At 35.9% G+C, this 21,711-nt stretch overlaps 2 protein-coding genes across 2 annotated transcripts; both read left to right on the top strand.

Annotated features, from left to right (window-relative positions):
- On the top strand, positions 1,870 to 8,032 carry LOC109707162 (B3 domain-containing protein Os02g0683500-like). The gene is made up of 2 exons (XM_020228273.1): positions 1,870 to 3,849; positions 7,700 to 8,032. Exon 1 carries the CDS (start codon positions 2,090 to 2,092, stop codon positions 3,179 to 3,181), a length of 1,092 nt encoding a protein of 363 aa, XP_020083862.1. The 5' UTR covers positions 1,870 to 2,089; the 3' UTR covers positions 3,182 to 3,849; positions 7,700 to 8,032.
- LOC109708327 (mitochondrial import inner membrane translocase subunit Tim13) lies at positions 20,464 to 21,520 on the top strand. Its single transcript, XM_020230039.1, has 2 exons — positions 20,464 to 20,665; positions 21,109 to 21,520. The coding sequence occupies exons 1-2, from the start codon at positions 20,543 to 20,545 to the stop codon at positions 21,256 to 21,258; spliced, it is 273 nt and encodes a 90-aa protein (XP_020085628.1). The 5' UTR covers positions 20,464 to 20,542; the 3' UTR covers positions 21,259 to 21,520.

Below are 21,711 nucleotides of genomic sequence, written 5' to 3'. Positions count from 1 at the left end.
GTAAAGTTTTCTCCTCTTCTGACCGTGATTTTTTTTTGCAAAATTTTTTTTATGTAAATCTGTGTGTTCTTTTATTTTTATTTGTGGTTTGTTTATTTTGTGTTCGTCTTTTTCGTTTTCGTTTGTGCGCTCGTTGTAACATAACTGATGTTAATGTCTAAAATTCAAAATCTAATCTGATAGTAATTTTCATCATCTCAAAATTTTAATATATAATAATTCTGCTCATTTTGAAAATTAATTTATTAAGTAGGTATAATTTGATCAAAAAATCAACATTATGGAATGAGCTATTGTTCGATTTGTAAAAAAAAAATAATAAAATTTATAGTACTTTTCGATGTACATACACTTTACATTTTTTTTTTGTTTTTTCCTTAATCTAAAAAAGTCATAGGGGCTAGCTAAACCCTATTTAAGTTTCATTAGGATAGGTACTTCAAATATCATAGGACATACTCTATGATAAATTAATTAATTTTTTTAATAGCGCTATAATGTTGATACGGGAGCACGATAACTGAGATGTATGAACATACCGGGTGCATGCAATAAGTTCTTTACTCTCTCTCTACGAGCGCACAAGGTATATGTGTATAAGTTTCTCTCTCTCTCTCTCTCTCTCTCTCTCTCTCTCTCTCTCTTGTACAGTGATATACACACCTAATGTTTTTTTTTTTTTTACTCTCCTCCATCCTCCACTCTTGGGCTACCATAGGGCCACTACGCACTAGTACAAAACGCCCGTGCTCATTCTTCAAAAGTCAAAGCTTAACCAATCCAATCTCTCTGTGTGTGTGTTCTCTCCCCCACACCAATAGTGTTTTTACTGCTCAACAATAAAGAGGAGACCATGTACCCTCCCTTTCCCTGTGTATCAACTAACGGAGCCCCATCACACTAAAATAATAGGTAAATAAGACATAAGATACTGCCATTATATTTTATATAACCAGTGTATTGATAAAATATAATTAAACATGTGTGCGTAAATATTTATCCTACAGTAGCAGATCGGGCTTTGGCTAATGTTCTTCTCTACAACAACTGGCTTTTACCGGGGGCTTATCGCCAGCAATCTATAAATATTTAAATCATATAAAAACCACTGTATGATGACGAGGACAAGCTCCAAATGAGCCCAACCAGATAATATTCATGGGTCCCCCCCTCCCCTACCTCTTCTCTCTCTCTCTCTCCCTCTCTCTCTATCTCTCTCTCTCTCTCTCTCTCTCTCTCTCTCTCTCTGTCTCTTTCTCTCTCTCCAACTCCTTTATAAAGCTTCCACTATTCCCACCTTTCCCCTCTCTCTCTCTTTCATTTCTCTCTCTCTCTCTCTTCTTTCTCTCTCTTCTCAATCCGGGCTTCTTACCATCTTCCCATTTCTTGTGTTAGAAGCTCGATCGAAAGAACAGCTCGATCGAAAGAAAAAACCCACACAGCCTTCTTCTCGGAACCTTCTAGGGCAGTTTTTGTTAGCAGTGCTAAAGAAAGAGACCAAAACCACACACCCACACCCCCTCCCCCACCCCCAACACACACACACACACACACACACACACACACATATCAAGGGGGTCAATGGGAACCTGCCTAATCTTCTTCTTCTTCTTCTTCTTCTTCTTCTTCTCCCCTCTTTCTAGTCAAAGCACAAGGCACCGACTCCTTCCTTTGATTCCATCCCCACTACCTCACAGATCTCCGAAGAGATACCAGCATCGACAAAAGACCCGACGAAAAATAGCACCCCACATACACCCAACAGGTGGGGATTGGATCGAAGATACACACACACACACACGCACACACCACCACCACACCACACAGAATATATATATATATACATATATATATATATATAATATATATATATATATATATATAGATATAAATAGTTATTATATATACGTAGATATTGGCCTGTACAACAGTACACCTCTTACTAGCTAGTTTGTGCTTTGATTGGCGAGACTTTCGAGTCAAAGAGATCCATGATCAGTTCTCGCAGGGAGAAAGAGAGAGGGTTCGCATAGAAGAAGAAGAGGAGGAAGGAGGAGCGGTTATTAGCAGAGGCGGGTCGAGGCGGCCGATGCAGTTCATTGCCTCGGCCTCGGGGGTCGGCGCCGCGTCCGCCGCTTTGCAGGGCTCTTCGTCGTCCGCTACAGCCGGCGCTGCTTCGGTGGTCGTCGACGGGGGGCATCGGCCAGCGGCGGCGGCGGCGAGGAGAGGCGGTTGGGGGCGGGGGGATATTGGCAGTGGTGGAGAAGGAGCACATGTTCGACAAGGTGTGACGCCGAGCGACGTGGGGAAGCTGAACCGGCTGGTGATACCGAAGCAGCACGCGGAGAAGTACTTCCCGCTGGACGCGTCGTCGAACGAGAAGGGGCTGCTGCTGAGCTTCGAGAGACCGCACGGGCAAGCCCTGGCGCTTCCGCTACTCCTACTGGAACAGCAGCCAGAGCTACGTCATGACCAAAGGCTGGAGCCGCTTCGTCAAGGAGAAGCGCCTCGACGCCGGCGACACCTCTCCTTCGGCGCGGCGTCGGCGACGCCGCCCGCGACCGCTCTTCATCGACTGGAAGCGCCGTCCCGAACCCCAGGACCTAGGCCACCCGCGGCCCCTCCCGCGCTCCCCTACCCCCCAACGGCCGCCGCTTTCACCTTCTCCCGCCCCTGGCACCCCGTCACAGCCGCCGCCGCCGCCGCCGCCGGGCGCGTCTTCATCCCCCACCACCAAACCCCCGCCGCCGCCGCCGCCGCCACGCTCTTCGAGCACCACCAGCATCGGCAGGCCTACGACTACAATGCCGCCGCCAGGCAGATCCTCTTCTTCCGATCGCCGCCGACGCAGCCGATGCCGCCGCCGCCGCAGATGATGGGCTCGGCCGATCCGCCGATGGTTCTCGGTTCCGTGCCGCTGGTCGACAGCACCCCCACCACCGCTGCCAAACGGGTCAGGCTCTTCGGAGTGGACCTCGACTGCCCCGATTCCGACGGCACCGCCTACAACGACCCTGACGCTCTATCGTTAGGGATCGACAATCTCCGCTGGCCGCCGAGCCCTTTGCTTCCTCTCCTCCAGCTGCCGCCGCACGGAGGCAGCGGCGCCCAATCAGCGGAGCCTTCGCCTTCCTCGTCGTCCGGAAAGGAACCGCATTCATCACTGGATCTTGATTTATGAGGAAGCACAAAAACAAGGGGAAAAAAGGAATAAAAAAAGAAAAAAAGAAAAAAAGAAGAACAAGTCCTCTAGCAAGCTCTTCTTACAATCGGCGCAGATCGACGCCAATTCTGGAATGTGAGATGAAGATTCACAGGTTCTTTCATTTTTGTGCTTAATCATTTTACTCAATTGGCGCATCGGATATTATTGGAAGGTTTTGGGATGACTCATAAAAGATAAAAGCACTCCGAGGATGTATCCAAACTCGAATTCCTTCTTTCGGTCTCTTCTCTTCTAGCTTCTCCATCTTTATCTCGTTTTTCTTCTCCACGGCCGGCCTTTTATTCCAATTGTATATATATTCATAATTAAGGACAAAGGCAGCTCCTTTTGCCATACATATGATGATATTTCCAGTATGTAGAACCAACATTTAACTAGTTCAAATTAAGATTTTCTCCTCCTTGGAATTGTGCTCTCAATATCTAGAGATCTCTTATATATGCTAATTTGTTCTATGAACATCAGTTATAGTATCTTTCTCAAAATACAGTTATAGTGTCCATGTTATATGCGCTTCTGTTCCGGGTATCAGCTTCATCGGTCCTCTCTTCACATCGCTCCAAAGCACTGGAAACATGTTGTAAAGATGGGAGGGACAGACACTTAATTACTGAGCACTACAGGTCAGATCTTGATCCTTCTCCGTTCATCCTTTATCTGTTATACATTTACTGAGAGAGTATTTGTTTTTTGCCCGCTCTGCACAGCACCTTGTATGCTGTATGTCGTCCATGCATGAGCCATTATACTTTTCCTGATTGATGAAAAAACTTTAAAAATGTAGGGCATTAATTTTCCTCGATAATAATTTTATTTACAAGCAATGAAGAGCTAACACTCTCTCTTCCAGTGGGCATATGTATGTCATTTAGATTGTTGGGATATGTGTGGTATATGGCATCTAAAAGTTCCTAATGGCGGAAAGGGAGTGCAAACAATATAGGTGTATACTCATATGTTCAGGAACATGGGATACATATACATATATATATAAATATATATGTAAAAGAAGTGGAATTTACATTTGTGGTATTTAAATGTCATGTAAATTTATCCCTTATACTGAGCTATAGTTAACATGAGCCAAGCTGTTTGGAAGCACTGACAACAGGAGGTGTCAGAGCTACCATAACTAGTAATGTGGAGGATGGAATTTTCATTAAAAGGGGTGTATGGTTTATTCGTACGTAGAACACACTACCCTAAAAAGGGCATCAATTAAAAGAAAATGCAAAGAGGATCATAGGAAGTAGCTAGTTGTGATTATTACCTATTTATTATTATACATGTTTAGAGAAAATAAAATTAAGTGCCCATTAAATATGGAATGATCGGACATATCGAGTGCTAGCTCCTGTTAATTGTGCCATTACTATTAACTCTCGTCTCTTTTTTATGCCTTTTTTGTTTTTTGCCCTTAGGGTTATCTTTTTCTTCATCATATTTGTATCACAAAGGTTTCAAGTGCATTTAGGTCTACTATATACACTGCACTAACTAGCGAATTGCAGAAGCCCAATGCAAAAGGTGCTCTAGTATTAAAAGACACTTAATGTTAATTCATTTGGTTGAAGTACTTTATGAGGACAATTAACATGAGCTATTTATTTATGATTCAGTTGTTATCTCGCGAATTTGCTATCGTAATATCTTTTTTTAATTACCCTTGTCTCATGTATTCTAGATACCTTTTCCAAATTAAAACCACTGATTTTTAGGTGATCTCTCTTGAAGAGAAAACACTAAAGCTCTATTAATATGGAATGATAAGCATGTCCCTAGGTTAAGGGTTGCTAGGGTCTCACTTGACATTAATAATTTATCTTTTCTTACAGTCGAAAAAGAATCATGTATCATTTCTAGGTCAATTAGGAGGATAATAGAGGAGTATTTAATTTGTAGCTGAGTTAAAGCTACACAATATAGAAGACAGCATGAGGCTTAATTATATATAAAGTAAACATTAGATACTTGTTAAGTATACCAAGTATATATGCTCAACACGAAAAGCATGTTCAAAACCTATATATAGTCTATAACATCGTAAGCCAGTTGAGAGATTACAATTAACCAGTCGCAAACTAATCTTACGACTAAGAAAGACTCATAGCAAGACAAATACGAAATAAAGTATCTCAATCACGCACTTAACTGGTTTAAGGTAACTGGATTATTTGTTTATGGTTCCTTCAAGTAGATAAAATGTTTGTTGAAATGTTTTCACCTGATAAAATTCAAGCATTATATATTGCCAATACTTTGTACATTCTATGTTAAAACCTACATGAATTTAGGTACTTAATTGGTATAACCATCTTTAACCAAGTATTCGGTCCTTTTTGCAGTCTCTCTTATGGAAATGAACTTTACTGCTGCTAATTATACGTAGTGATGACTTTTAAGGCATAAACTCCTAGCCTCATTGAATTTAAATTGTTGATTATCTTTTCTAAATTGTTTAAGGATTAAACAACTTCTCGTTGTAAACTGAATGAGGCAGGATTTTGTTGATCCTTTGTAATTGTTGGCTAAAAAATAGACAAAATATGACTACGTAAAACCTCATACTTATAGTAGTTCCAACGAAAAAACTTGTCGGAACATCGTACTCGACTTACAGCCTGCTGAATCTGCGACAACATTCTGGATACGAATGTCTTGTCAGGATCTCTATGCTTGATCGTTATGGAAGGCTACTAGAGTCTCCACAATCGTCCACTCTTCAAAACTCTGTGAACGTAGGTGAAAATCTCAAAGAGAAAGTAGAGAGAGAAGGAAGAAATTCCTTTATTTTCTCTTATGTATAAGATACGAGAGAAAAGGGATTTGTATTTATAGATTATAAGGACCTCTTAAAATATCCTAATTTTCACATAAAAATAAGGATAAGAATATTCGTTAAGATATTAGGGAATACGTTTCTTAACTAATAAGAAATATATAATTTATCCTTGTCCTTTATATATCAAGAAAAATATTAATCCACATCTTATGTGGATAAGGATAAACGGGATAGACCAATGTGGACATACTACATGGCAACAGTAATGATGGAAGAGCTTTTGTGAACACTAAACTCATTTTAGTTTTGCAGTTTTGACTACATATACATGTATACATACTTTAGTATCTACTTATTAGATAAATGTTTCCTCTATAAACATTTGAGTTTCATAGTTTTGACTATGTAAATATAGCTGCTTTTAGTATCTAATTAGCTATAAAGATCTTATTATGTATATACACTTAAATTTACTCTTTCAGCACAATCCTAGTCATATGGATTGCAAAGTTAGCTTCCTCAATATAGCTTAATTTTGTTTGCTATTGAAGTTTTTTTTTTTTCCTTCACCAAATTGCCGTAAGCTTGTCATTTGCAATGTCAATTACACAACTTTGAGATATAAATTTGTCAATTAGATCAGAAATACAGTGATCATGAAATGCCATATTTCTCTTAATTTCCTCATTTTGCAAAGTATTTCATTACTTCCAATTTATCATAAAGTAAAAATGCCAATACAAATAGCTCTTAATTTGTCATTTAAAATTAAGTGGATTTTTTCTATTTATCTAATAAATATCTTTCTGTGTTTTCTTGGAGGTTGAAAAAGAGCTGGTATATATGGGTCCGCCAAACATCCTACCCTGATGGATGGATTTTTCTCAAAATAGTCAAATAAGTTTCTCATCGTGAAATTGCAGAAACAAGTCATTAACTTTTTGCTATGTGTGCTTAACTTATTCCACTTTTATCTACTATTCCTTCTCTATCATAATGAGATGCATCATGAAGTTCAAATTGTAGCAAAATTTATGAGAATATATATATATTTTTGAAGTAATATGAGAAACAGTTTTGAAATAACATAAAAGACCCATGTTTGTCTAAGTGTTGTCTAAGGTTCCATGCCTCGACCCCAAAAAAAGGATGCCAAGTAAAAGGGATATATGAGGCTCAACTTTCACACTAGGAAACATTTTTATCCTCCTAAAAGGAGATACATGAGGCATAAAGATACATCTAGATGACAATCGCTAGGCTGAAACAAAGTATATTTGTCGTGATTTATTTGCTTTTCTTTTGCTCTTGATTCATGGTTTAACTGTGTAAAGCATATAAAGATGTTATGAAAAGAGTTATGAATGTTCGAGTGTACTATAAATATGGAACCATACATAGATACTCAAATTACTATGTTTCAGTTCTCGATTTAGTATATATCTTGAAATTGGTTCATATACATACACTATCCTCTTGCTTTTTGTGTTGAGCTCGAGATGGCTCCTCATAAGTCAATGATTAGTTATTCTCATTGATGTTGATAGAAGTTATCACCGATCACTGATTTGTATTAATAGATAGAACTACAATGTTTTCTTGAGTGAATAAATGTTGAACTACACTTTACTTCTATCAATGTTTAGTATTCAAACTGATATACATTTTGTTTTTATTATAATTTTTTGAAGGGGTTTTCTATCTTATTATCTGGTTGCCACAAGATTTCGTTGAGAAGGATAGGTGCCCAAGCTCGAAAAGAGGAGTGTTGACGGTGAGTTGACTTTGGACAATGACTTCGCTTTTTATTCCAATTACAAATTTCAAATAGCAAGTTTAAACAATACTCTCAACACCCTGCTGCTAGGTGCGTGATTAGATCAAATCATATGTAGTGCGCAATGTCATCGATCTTCCTAATTATTATTCTAGTATTGGTGTTTGATCAACAATGGTATGCAAGGGATTGTTTCAGTTGGTCCTCATATTTGCTAGCTAGCTGTTGCTGTGGAATTTCATACAAAAGGTTGCGATGAAAATTTCTAGCTTGCTATATATATATATATATATATATATATATATATGCCTTCTTTTTCTTTTTGGAATGATCAGAGTGCGGCGTTAAATTGCAACCTAAAATAAAACTTTAGGTTATTACACTTCTCATTTGCATAAATTTGTATTAAGTAATTATCTTTATGCATGATTTAGTTTATATGCATATACCTTGAGTCTTGATTTCTAACATTGGCGGAATCATTGCCAGACGGCTCTAGATATGTTACTGTGATAGAAGATTTAATTTGATGCCTGATTCGTTGGAGATCATATTGGCTCCTAATTTTCCTTTTCTCTTTTTTGGGAAACAATTGTTCCTCAACGCATGCATTACTTTTTCTTTTTGAGAGAGAGAAAGTAGTATGGTGCCTACTTCGTTTATTTTCTAAAAAAATAAACTTAGCTGAAAATATAAAACAATTAGACTTCGAAACTTGAGACTTCAAGTACCAACGAACAAGTTCTTTGCCACCTGCAAGACATTACTTTTAATGAACAAGAAAAAAGGTTTAGTATCAGGCAAGGCCTCAATCTGCATGTGCCTATCAGTAAAAGGACACCAAAAGTGGCCACAAAACAATGATGGTTAGCAACTTATAGTTGAAAACAAAGCCTCGCAACCTAATTTTGCACCTCATATTTCAAAGAAGCTGGACCAATTTTCTGGTATAATGGAGAGATATTTATTGTAATGAGTTTATTTATCTGACACTGAGAATGAATGTTACATATTAGTTCATGCACTGAATGAATCTTACATATTAGTTCATGCACTGAATGAATGTTACATATTAGTTCATGCACCTTAAAGATATTTATATGAGGCCTTCACTGTGTAGGTAAGATTAAAAGTGATCAAAAGGAATGCGATTAGGAAGCAATGCTTTCCCTTTCAGTTGTTATCCGTGATCCGTGAGATTTCGTATCACTCAAGGATCAAAGTCATATCTAAATGATCAAACCATTTGCATAATAAAGTACCTAGCTAGAATTAATGCACAAGTGATAGCAAGATTTTTGTAATTCCCTACTAGCTAGTTCGCATGGAAATTTAGAAGTTTCTATTCAATTTCTTATTTGTACTGATGAACTACTGCTATATATTTTGAATTAAAAACCAGCGAACATACTAATTTCTATTAGCATCTTATAGTTTCCTTTCAAACTCAGTGTTAGGATTTGATTAGATTTATAGTAAAATACTAGTTAAATTAGGATAAATATTTAAATTCATTGTAAATAAAGTAAATTTAAATTTAGATATTAATTAGAGTAGGATTTCTAATTATATGAGAATTTGGTTACATCTTTGATAGAGCTTTATATATAGCTCCATAACATCCAATTAAAGATCCTAAAAGATTGAAAGGGAGAGGCGAAATTTTAGTGCTAAAGCCTGAGGTGTTGTACAGCTAAGTCCTTGGTGTGCCAAACGAGAGAGAAACTTGGTCAAATGTTTAGTGCACTTAGTGCAGGCTGCGTGGATAAAGAGATCGAGAGTCTTTTAGGTTTATAGAAGACGAGAGAAGGATAAGAGATTTAGAAAGAGAGTTCAGTTGAAGTTACTTTATGTAGATGAGGAATCAAGTATGATTATTGTTTTGGCTAGTGAATCTTACTTCATTTGTATTTTCTGTTTGATTTTTTTCTCTTTTTATGGTTGTGTTATAAATAGCTTTTTGGGTTTATCGATCCCTTACAAAACCCAAACAATCGGTACATGTGCGAGTGTCAACAACATTCAGTATCATGTGCGAGTGTCAATAGCATTCGGTATCAGTTCGAGTAGCAGATTCTCAAAATCTGGTATCAAGGTGAGTGCCAAATTCCCAACACTTAGTACATTAAATTAGGGCTAATTAAAGACTAATTTCAATTTGAATGCATATATAGCCTTTAATTAAGCCTACTAGCTAGTAGCCTAGAGAAGAAATTGCATGTGCTCAATATTCAAGTTTCATACTAATTAGTCCAATTGTGACTATAGCTATGTAAAGGAGAGTTCCCAAATAAAGAGGAAAATGGTATTAATAGATGATGCTTTGATCATGTGTGGCAAGAACGGTTCTCACCAAAGGCCTAACATGCCTAATCTTCACGCCAACTAGATGTCTAGGTCCTATGAGCCTGGGCCAACTTGGGTGAGTCGTGAGGATGTGGATCCTCACAGTGGTGGTCCATGCAAAATGAGTTAGGGAATAGAGAGGGGATAGTCTATAACATTATTCCGCGCGGTACTTCGATAAGCACCACTTTGTTTTCACTCATATGTATCCCACCACCATGCCCATGCCGTCCATCGCAAGGAAACGTCGCTGTAGTCCATGTGATCTGAGCATTTCGCCGAGCACCTGTCAAACTTGAATCGAGACAATCACCACTTGAATTCGACCGCCACCGCCACCACTTGTTCGTAGAAATTAGATCATCTATTGGGCTTTTTTCACTAGGCTTTTATCAGCGTGCATATGGTGTTTGTAGAGGATTAGTTGTTAGTCGAATTCTGGAATTTCATATATCACCAAATTAGATGTCCCTGTAATTAGTTGTGATATCCGACAGGTATATATGATCCCTCAACTTAGTTGTCTCAGCACCAACTAAAACGGAGGATATATAGTGTCGGCAGGAATAAATTATGTTTCCTTTTCACTTGAAACTAATTAATTCCAAATAGTTTGTTTGTACGTAATTGCTACCTTGAAATCCAATTTCTCTTATTCCCTTTTTTTCTTTTTTTTGTACGAAAAATATTCCCAGCTTTATTATTTCTATCAAACAAATCATGAGTCATGTGACATACCGATGTAGGAGTCACACTTGTTGGATGTGGCCCACGTGATTTATTCAAGTCCCAGCTTAATTATTTCTATCAAACAAATCATGAGTCATGTGACATACCGATGTAGGAGTCACACTTGTTGGATGTGGCCCACGTGATTTATTCAAGTCCCAGCTTTATTATTTCTATCAAACAAATCATGAGTCATGAGACATACCAATATGGGAGTTACACTTGTTGGATGTGGCCCACATGATTTAATTCAAGGCGGATCTATTTAAGTCGATCTATAAAGGTACGATACATCTAACGATTAGGATGTATCTGGACACGTCATTGATGGACAGATGTAATTTAACATCCTTACATCAAGTTATAATATATAACATACGGAAGTCATGGTCTAATCCTAATCCTAATTTAATTTGACGACTCCATCTTCGGAGATAAGGAAATTAGACTCGAAATAAACGTCTCGCTCTTTAGCAGATCGTGAACGAGGACAAATCAAGAGCAAAAATCGCCATCTACAATTCAGGTATAGAAATCGAAATTATGGCAAAATGTACTATCTTAATTTTTTATAAAGTTTAACAACACCTCCTAGAACAAATGATATACAAAACCTTCCTCCTTGATGGCTGAACTAATGTGATCATAAGCTATTTGACTCTTGAAATGATATTTTGTGATAATTAAGCACCCAATTAGCTCATCGCCAAGATAATTTTCACAGCTATAGCACGCTGGATACAATACATAGTTGCAAAAAGAGTAAGTTATAATATATAGTTGCAAAAGAGTAAGTTTTTTTTATCAGATTCTCAAAATTCTCTGCTCTAAACCTTAAACTCATCCGACTAAATTCTTGGAATTAGGTATAGCTGTCTTTAGAGATATTGAGATGTTTCCTTAATTACTTACGATCACACACCTCCAGTGAATGGGTAATGTAACTTTGGTTCTTGAGCAAATATATGTGAACCATTTTACCTGAAATTAACGAGCCTTTCTTTTCAGAAATTTCGTAAATATACCTCACCATAGTAGCCATATTCCATTTCCCTAGCTTTCTCAACCATGTATATAACTCCTTCATTGTATGGTTCACAATTTAATATTCCATTTACCTTTTCAATTAATTGTGCTTAATTATTATCTCATCTACAATGAATAATGTGTCGATGATATAGATATATAGTTGCCATGCCATGTTAAAAGACAATTGTGAATTGCCAACTTTTAGAGATGGCACAGCAGATCGTTTGAGCGTCACATAATTTTGTGGTAATAATGGGACAACTAAATCGGCGTCCATTTCATTCACCATTAGGGATATAAATTGGTCTCGCAAAGTAATTTGAGTAAACAGAAACTGTAACGCCCCCAATAGTCCCACAATAGATGAGATACTGATTTCGATCAGTTTATATGAGGTCTCGCACGCTAGTAATAATAACTGGACTTAAGCATTGAAAACTAAAACCCGATGCACTAATTGCAAAATTTTGTACCATCACTTATTTTCCCCCCCTTTTATTACCTCAAATTGCATAAATAGATCGGTCCCCACACAGCTCAAAATTAATCAAGCTCTGCAAAAAATTCTTTGTGTTCGGGGCAATCGAGAGAATGGCCTGTAATCCATTGTATTATCACCATATATACATGCTGGGCTGGACCACATCAATATTTTCGCGGTGTCTAAAGCTTTTTGCGTTGCTTGTGCCCTAATTCTAACCGGGGAAAAAAAAATTAATGACAAATTATAGCATTTTGCTAACCATAAGAAAAGATTAATAATTTCTTGTTGCCTTCGAGGCCTATATTGCCTCACCTGTGTAGTTTATATAGTTCATCTTTTCAATAAATGAAACGGATAGCGTGCTATCTATTTCTCAAAAAAAAAAAAAAAAATCTTGTTACTCTCTTTTATTTATTATGCTTTTAAGAAAAAATAATCCTAACAGAATTGAATCTTTTGTGGGCAGATGTGTAAAGCATGTTAAAAGATCAAATCAACATTTATATGAAAATTTTGACTAAATTTAGTGTATTTTTGTATATGCATGATTATTCTTTATTTGCTGGTAACAATCCGTCCTCTATCTACATCCACTTTAAAGGGTGTTTAGTTTTTCAGTAAATATTCTAGAAAATAATTATCTGGCTCGAAAGTTTAGGGAAAATAATTTTTTTGAATTTTTTTTTTCATATTTTATGAAAAAAAATAGTGTTTTTGTATTTTCAAATTTATAAATTGCAATATGAAAACTAAAAAATAATTATAAAAAATCCTTTTTTGAAAAATAAATTTGTCTTGCTTTTCTGAGGAATCAAACGCCTTCTTTTTACTTGTTAGGGGGCTGTTTGGAAGATAGTGTGTGCGAGTGTAATGGACTCACACAAGCGTAAGTCGTACCTTTTTTTTTGAGAGATAGGTAGTATGCTATCCGTTTCGTTAATTTTATTTAGAAATAAGCTTAGCTGAAAATATGAATAAACTAGTATTCGAACTTGGGTCTCGGATACTATCCACCAAGCCCTTTGCCACTCGCTCCAGGGACGGTTGGTAACGAAGTCGCACTTCAAGACCATAAAAAAGGTGGGGCTTATGTTATGGATGTGCATTAATTAGTCCAATTATGTGTCTCCTATTTCTACCGAGTACGTAATTGAAGATAGAACTTCGCTGGAAATTTAGACTTCTACTTTAGGTTTCTGAATGCCAAACACATCATAAATTCCCAAAAAATGGAGAGGAAAAAAAAAAAATCCCGGATCATGCCATACTTTTGCACTTTGAAACTTCATAAAGTTATAATTATGAAAAAAGAATAATGCTATATGTACATCCATAGAGTGATATAAATGTTATATTCCACACATCCATAGGGTTATATTTTTTTAATTTGTCTTATCAATTTTTTTCTCCTTTTCATACTACAATCTAAAAAAATTTTGTAAACTCCTAGGATAAGAGAGATGTAAAATTTATAACTATGCATAGAGTGTCCTGGTTAGCATATTTCTTGTGAAATGAGTAATGCTACATGTGCACCTACAGGGTCATAGTGATTGACATGACATTATTAATTCTACTGTTAGCTATTTAATTCATGAGCAGGGCTACACCTGGAGACAGTTAAGTCAAGTTGATGCTCAATTCGGACCCAATTGGTTCAGAATCCCAAACTAGGTTTTTAGAACCTACTAGCAGAAATCACATTAATGTATTTACAATTCAGTGAAAAAAATAAATTGTAATTATATCAAAGAAATATTGGTTCTACACCACTTTATAGTTATAACCGTCCTATATATAATTAGGCCCTATTTGGCTACCTTGTAAAATGAGATGTTTGTTCGACACAGAATCTTTCGATCAGTCATATTTGGACGCTCTTTTTAGAAATACAAGATACAACAAAGTAACTATAATCCTATGTAATTTAGGAGTAAATTGTAAAAGAGTTTTGTAGTTTTGGAGTAAAACGAGTGAAACTCATCCTATCCATTCATTTACCTCTCAATCTAGCTAAAAATGGAGTGCTTCTTATGAAACCTAAAGTAAATTTTAAAGTAATCCAAAAGTCTCGAATATAGAGGTTTTTGTCCACAGAAATGTTATCTTGGGTAATGCTAATACTATTGAAAAAGGAGAAATCTCTGAAATAAATTCCAAAGTCATCAAGATAGGGCCATAGGAAAATTATTATCCACATGGATCATTTTCAGTTACATCACTTAATGTTAACCATAATAATACAATGAAACCCAGNATGACATTATTAATTCTACTGTTAGCTATTTAATTCATGAGCAGGGCTACACCTGGAGACAGTTAAGTCAAGTTGATGCTCAATTCGGACCCAATTGATTCAGAATCCCAAACTAGGTTTTTAGAACCTACTAGCAGAAATCACATTAATGTATTTACAATTCAGTGAAAAAAATAAATTGTAATATATTATATCAAAGAAATATTGGTTCTACACCACTTTATAGTTATAACCGTCCTATATATAATTAGGCCCTATTTGGCTACCTTGTAAGATGAGATGTTTGTTCGACACAGAATCTTTCGATCAATCATATTTGGACGCTCTTTTTAGAAATACACGATACAACAAAGTAACTATAATCCTGTGTAATTTAGGAGTAAATTGTCAAAGAGTTTTGTAATTTTGGAGTAAAACGAGTGAAACTCAACCTATCCATTCACTTTCCTCCCTACCCAACTTCTCAATCTAGCTAAAAATGGAGTGCTTCTTATGAAACCTAAAGTAAAATTTTAAAGTAATCCAAAAGTCTCGAATATAGAGGTTTTTGTCCACAGAAATGTTATCTTGGGTAACGCTAATACTATTGAAAAAGGAGAAATCTCTGAAATAATTCCAAAGTCGTCATCAAGATAGGGCCATAGGAAAATTATTATCCACATGGATCATTTTCAGTTACATCACTTAATGTTAACCATAATAATACAATGAAACCCAGGGAACTTTTCACTCTATATATATTAAACATAATAATATTTGCTATGACAAACTCATCATAATCTAGCAAAACTTAAGATGTTGTCACAGTTAATAATCGATCATGGTTATGAACCTTAAGCAGATGATCTGTAGCTTTCAATATTATATGGTGTTTGGTTTCCAATTGGAGGGATTCTATTTTTTATCATTAATAGGCTAACTTTTTCTTCTGTTCTAGCATTTGGTCCACTCTAATTTCCCTATTCTTGTTGGAACCTTAGGAACGGGACCATTTAAGATGCTTCTTTGTTTTTTTTCTTTTCTTTTTTAATCTTTTTTCTCTTTTTACTTTTCTATTCCTCATGCGTATTGCAATATATATGTGTCAAGTTCTATGAGCACTTTTATCTAGAAGAAGTTCAGAAATTGAGTTGATATTAATTATTCGAATCCGCGGTGTATAATCTAGGCCTTTAATTTAAGAACTATTGATCTTATAATTTAGAATCCTTTTCCTATTTTAGCCTTGATAATTAAATTGGAAAGGGGTTTCCTATTCTCCTCCTACATATATGGTATAGCCCATTTTTTCACATCAGTGATTTTTTTTTTTTTATTTGCATCATTTATGTGTCATATAGCTCTAAATATTTGCTATTTTAGAAGAGCATTTCCGTCAGACATGTAAAAATTTAGACTAATCACTGCTTAACACAAATTCTAATGCATTAACCAAGAACACAAATTCTAATGCGTTAACCAATCACTGCTTAATTAACACAATTAGATCAAGTCCCGATCGATCAAAAGTTAAATGGTTTACCAATACAATACGAAAACAAAAAAAAAAAAAGAGCAAAAAAACGCAGCACCAAGTTTATACTTGTATCTTTTTATTTGTCAATTGATCGATCATCTTATTTAATCATTCTTAATGCCGTAAGAGAGAACATTGCTTGTAGAATAAAAGAAAAACTCATAAAAGTTTCCCACATGCCATTTGTATGCGCCTTTTGTTTTCACTTTAAAACTATTCTGACAATAATAGCGACAAAGCAATTAATGGGGCATCCGATCCCATAAACTCATTATTAATAAAGTATCATATATCAGATGAGAAAGGAACTCTTCATAAACGATGATTTGCTTCAATGCCTCAGCAGTAAAGTGTAGAAGCTAAAAAGTGAAGTTAATTACATATAAAAAGGAAAAGGCATGATTATGCTTCAAAATTTGTTTAGCGCAGATAATTTTTGAGTACTTGGTAGGTACCATAGAATAAATTTGCAGGTCATATATAATAACCTGATTTTAAAAAAAGAAAAAAGAAAATCATGAAATATTTTAATATTTTTGCACCAAACTGCAACTTAAGTNAAATAAGTAAGTTGGAGAAATATTGCACTAGTAATGCTTCCTATTTGTTTGAAAGGGAAAGTACGGGGGGAAGGGACGATCGCATATGACAAAAAGGGTGGGGGTGGAGTTCTCAACGAAAGGGAGTGTGGGGGCCCATCTGCAAAAAAGCCTGACTGTGGGGCCCACCACAAGAGCCGTCCGCATACGATCACCACCTGTGACAGCATTCAATGCCTCTTGGTAGGGAACAAAAATAGCCGTATGTAGAAGAAGAGGAGACAATTATTGCCTACACCTGGTGTACAAGTACAGCATTACTTTTCTTTTTTTTTTAATGTTAACATAACATGTGTGGGATATTTTTTTTATGATATTTCTAGTTTTCCGCTGATTTCTTACAAGTAAACAATAATATTTACCGTGCCGTTAATTTTTAAGACCACTTAATATCTAAATATCGAAATTTTCAAATATGTAACATTTCATGTGCAATCTTTTTAAATGATTTAGATTACAGATAACATGCTATTTTTTAACTTCTGAGTTATTGGTTATCATCAAAAATCATGCCATAGCTACGCATGCAAATGCACTTTACATGTACACCAGGTGCGGGCAATATTTCGTTGATAGCCTTTTTCTGTTTCTCTCTCTAGATTTTTCTCTCTCTATATGTGGGAGCTCAGATGGTGTGCATGTGTAGTACAAGGAAACGCAGCACGCCATGCATGCCATGTTGCTTTTCAGTTCCTAGATATGGTACATAAGCTTTTCATCATATATATATATAAATAAATATAAAAAGAAATGATCATCTAGGGCCTTCCTTTGTTACGTGGACGGTGCTACGTGCAAGGGCGGGCAAATGAGGCAGGTGTTACAGGCCCCATTTATTAATCTGCATGATTATTTGTAATTATTATGGCTGGTGGTGGAGTGGGACTCCCCACTTAAAAAAAAAAAGAAAAGAAAAGAAAAGAAAAAAGTAGCGAGCACGTGCATTGAAAGACATTGGTCTCTTTGAAGATCGACCTCCACAGATCGAATGTGTAGAAATTTTCAAGACTTTATATTCATACTGTGATACCCGTTTGAAAGCAACGTGGATCTTTGTTGTTGAATTGAGTGACCGATAATGGATCTTACTAAAACAACAGTAGCGGAGATCAATTCCGCCTAATTAAGTTTACAGGAGCTTTCTGCACATAACACATTCGCTACAATACTCCTCTTCTTCCAATGAGCCGTATCCGAGCAAATTAATAACGCTTCCAGCAATCCAGTTTGAAAATTTTCTTACATGGCTAGAAATAAAAAGTTTGATTTTTGTTTTTGGAAAGATTTTGAAGTCTATAATTTGATAGGCCACATATTTTACCTACAAAGTTATTTATTGTATTAAAAAAAATATGGCTTGGATGCTAATATGTTATTCCATTTTAGAAATTAACACGTTAAAATTTTGTATTTAGTACTGGACGTAAATGATATCTACGGGGAGCTTTTGATCAGGTTAAATCGTCTTTAACCTTTTCAAAAAAAAAAAAATCCAAACCTTTCCAAAAACTGATGTACGTACGCGCATCCTACTCCGAGTGTGGACAAATATTTAAGCTCACAAGATTTCAAAAGCTCTCAGATTGGGACCAAACAACAGCTTACACGAATTAATCTTTTTCTCTATATCCGTGTGTGGGGCCAAAAGGGACACTTGGAATAGTATTAACTCGTACCTTTCCGGGTTCTAATTTCTAAATGGTCCCACGCAAAGAGCGACAGCTATTCAAAACAAGCCCAAGCAATAAGATGCTTCCGTGTAATCAACATTCCAGCTTATATATATATATATATAGCTCGGTGTGCAGAGACGGAAAGATACCTTTCGCTTTCCTGTATCTTATGGTGGTGCGTATTCAACGAAGGAAAGATTAAAAAGGAACTAGTCGGTTCATTAGTAAGTGTCCATAGATTTGAATTTGGGAACAAAGCCACGTGCGCACTTAGATTTGTACGTAGCTACTTTATTTGGTCGGCGACTTATCGTAGATTTTTGTTGAGAAGCATAGCTAGCTGCGAAGAGAAAGTGTCGACGGTGTGTAGAACGATGGACCAGGTGCTTCATTTTTCCATTAAAAAAAGGTCTACAATTCACAAGCCATTTGATTTAGAGCTGGCGCAGTTTACACTACTAGTGCACCTTCTCATTTATTCATCCTATCTCACACTGTGGAAATAATGTTCAACTTATCCCGGAGAGTTGCTAAATCAAGAAAAGCATGTCGTTCACTTGGGGTATGTTTGTTTCACCGAAACTGGACTTTAGGTTGAAGTAGACTTTGGATTAAAGTGGAGTTCGATGAAAATTATTTCTTTCTCGCTGTTTGTTTCGTAGTTACGAAAGTAAAGTTTAATTAGTTCTACTGTTTGTTTGATAGAAAGTGTATGATATAAATTTAAATTTATATCTAAATAATAAATATTTTAATAAATAAAAATAATATAATTCTATTTTTATATAATTAAAATTTAATTTAAAATAACTAAATTATTTTTTATACATAAATTGTAGTAATACAACAATAAAATTATAAAGTAAAAAAAAATAAATACTTAATTAATCAATTTTTATCATATTTTAATTATACGAACTAAATAAAAAAAATATTAAAACTTAACTAATCAATTTTTATTATATTTTAAATATGCCAACTGAATAAAAGAGTAATTAGTAACAATTAAATATATTTAAATATAATTAAATAGAATTATCTTTAACTATTATATTATTTTATTATTTTTCTTCACCTCTCTTCACCGTAATTGATTTCGGCCCACAATAGGCCGAAGTTAATTATACCGTTTGAGGTTAACTCGAATTTCGACCATAATTTTTTTACGGCAAACCAAACAATAAAAGTAATCATTTAGGACGAAAACANAATTTAAAATTTAATGTTGAATTTTAATTTACAAATAAAATTCAAAATGTGATCATAATTTTAATTCAAATTTAAAGTGAAATTGAACTTTAAAAATAAATTTAAATATTAAAGTTAAGACCAAATATAACCTCTTAACTAAGCTCTTCATTTTCGGTGACTTTTGAATTTTTTGAGCCGAAATAAAAAAAGTGAGATTTAGTTATAACTCACTTTGTCGGCCCACTTTCGTAAAGTGACTTTCATATTCACTTTCGTAAACCAAACAACCGATAAGACGTCACTTTCTAAAAGTATCACTTTCGATGCTTCACTTTCGGCGAACCAAACATGCTCAAACAAACATGCCCTTGAGGTTTAAAGTATGAGATGAATGAATATTCGGAAGCCATAGAGCACATATTGAATTGGCACGCCTGTTTTTCCATATTAATTAACTTGTATTCTATGAATGTTACCGGCCATATATATACAGCACAATTGGCTAAGAACTTGATAATTAATATTCACGATTATAAGTTTGAATTCTACTTTATATTTCAAAGGAAAAAAAAAAAAAAAAATCGGAAAGCAATAATTAACCACTGGATTCACTGGTCGATGGGAGGCGTTGCGTACAAACGGTATTTTATTGGGCTTAGGCTTACCCACTGTTGATGGGCTAAGTTGAAAAGTGGCTCACTAGTTGGGTCTTTTCTATAATTAGCCCGTAGGCCGAATCTACGTAAAGACAGTAACCAAATCCGGTTCGATCATCGCTTTTGTAACTGGGCCGGCTAGAGCTGGGCCGGGCCGGACCTCATTTTTTCCGGTTTAATCCCCTGTTAGGGTTTCTCAACCTATCCCCCCTACCGCCGCGCACCGCCCTTATACCCTGCGGTGATAGGAATTGGTGCGATCGTAGCGGAGAGAAAAATGGATTCGTTCTCGTCTTCGCCATCGATGGGGTCTTCGTCTTCGTCGGGCGTGTCGACCGAAGCCCTAATGGACCAGATCAAGACCCAGCTCGCCCAGGCCTACGCCCAAGAGTTCCTCGAGGTATGGCTCTAGGGGTTGTACTTCAAATGTGTGGAGCTTTTGATGATGTTTCCTTGAATATGATCATCTCTTTAATTTTTCTAGCTTTAGATAGGAACTCTTGTTTTTGTAAATCATTCTCAAATTATCAACTCTTTTAGATGATAAGAAGTGCAAATTTCTAGGATAAATAGTTCATAGTAGAAACATTATTGGGATCATAGCCCTTCAGTTTCAAACTCTGAAGCTTATCGTTCATGCACGAACATGACATTTAGGATTCCTCAATTGTGCTCAAACAGGACCTAATTTGGCTACAATTTTGGTATAAAAAGAAGGGATCATATCATGTTATTTGTATTGTATGCTTTGTATATCGTCATCTAATTTCTCAAAAATATCCTATATATTCAATTTTAGCAATTCATGTTACAACTGTTTTTTTGCGTTGCACAATGCCGCAGACCGTGGGAAACAAATGCTTTGCGAAGTGCGTCACGAAGCCAGGTACGAGCTTGAGTGGAAGCGAGAGCAGTTGCATCTCCCGCTGCGTGGATCGCTACATTGAGGCAACGGGTATTATTGGCAGAGCTCTTTTTAGTTCCCCTCGTTAGTTTCGTTAACCCTTTGGAAATATTTTTCTGCCATTTGTCGCAAGTTTATCAGAAGTTTGCCGTTTGCAGAAGATTGAGGTTGCTTTTGGAGGTAATTCCTATCTCTGAATTAACTCCATCCTCTGATTGGGACATTCCTCGCGAGTTATTATATGCATGATCTCCTTCTTTAGCTTTTTAATTAATGCTTCAATTTCTGCTGAAACCACCGAAACTCTGTTGCTAATGCGCATATTGTTTCGAAACAAAAATTTTGAAGTTAGGTGAATGGTGCACTTAATAGGTTCTTCTTCCACATTTCTAAGTTCACAAACTTTTTCTGTGAGACACTGTGATTCTATTGGCTTAGTAAAATGTGGAGTTTTGGGATCTGTACCAAGCTAAGTGTATGAGACGTTGTTTTGTTGAAGTTAATTGGGTGATAAGTAGTAAAGGATTTTAGCAAACGCATGC

The sequence above is a fragment of the Ananas comosus genome, linkage group 3 (assembly GCF_001540865.1).
Source record: "Ananas comosus cultivar F153 linkage group 3, ASM154086v1, whole genome shotgun sequence".
NCBI lineage: Eukaryota > Viridiplantae > Streptophyta > Magnoliopsida > Poales > Bromeliaceae > Ananas > Ananas comosus.
Note: the sequence above shows the minus strand (reverse complement) of the source record. Positions and strands in the feature narration are given on the sequence as shown.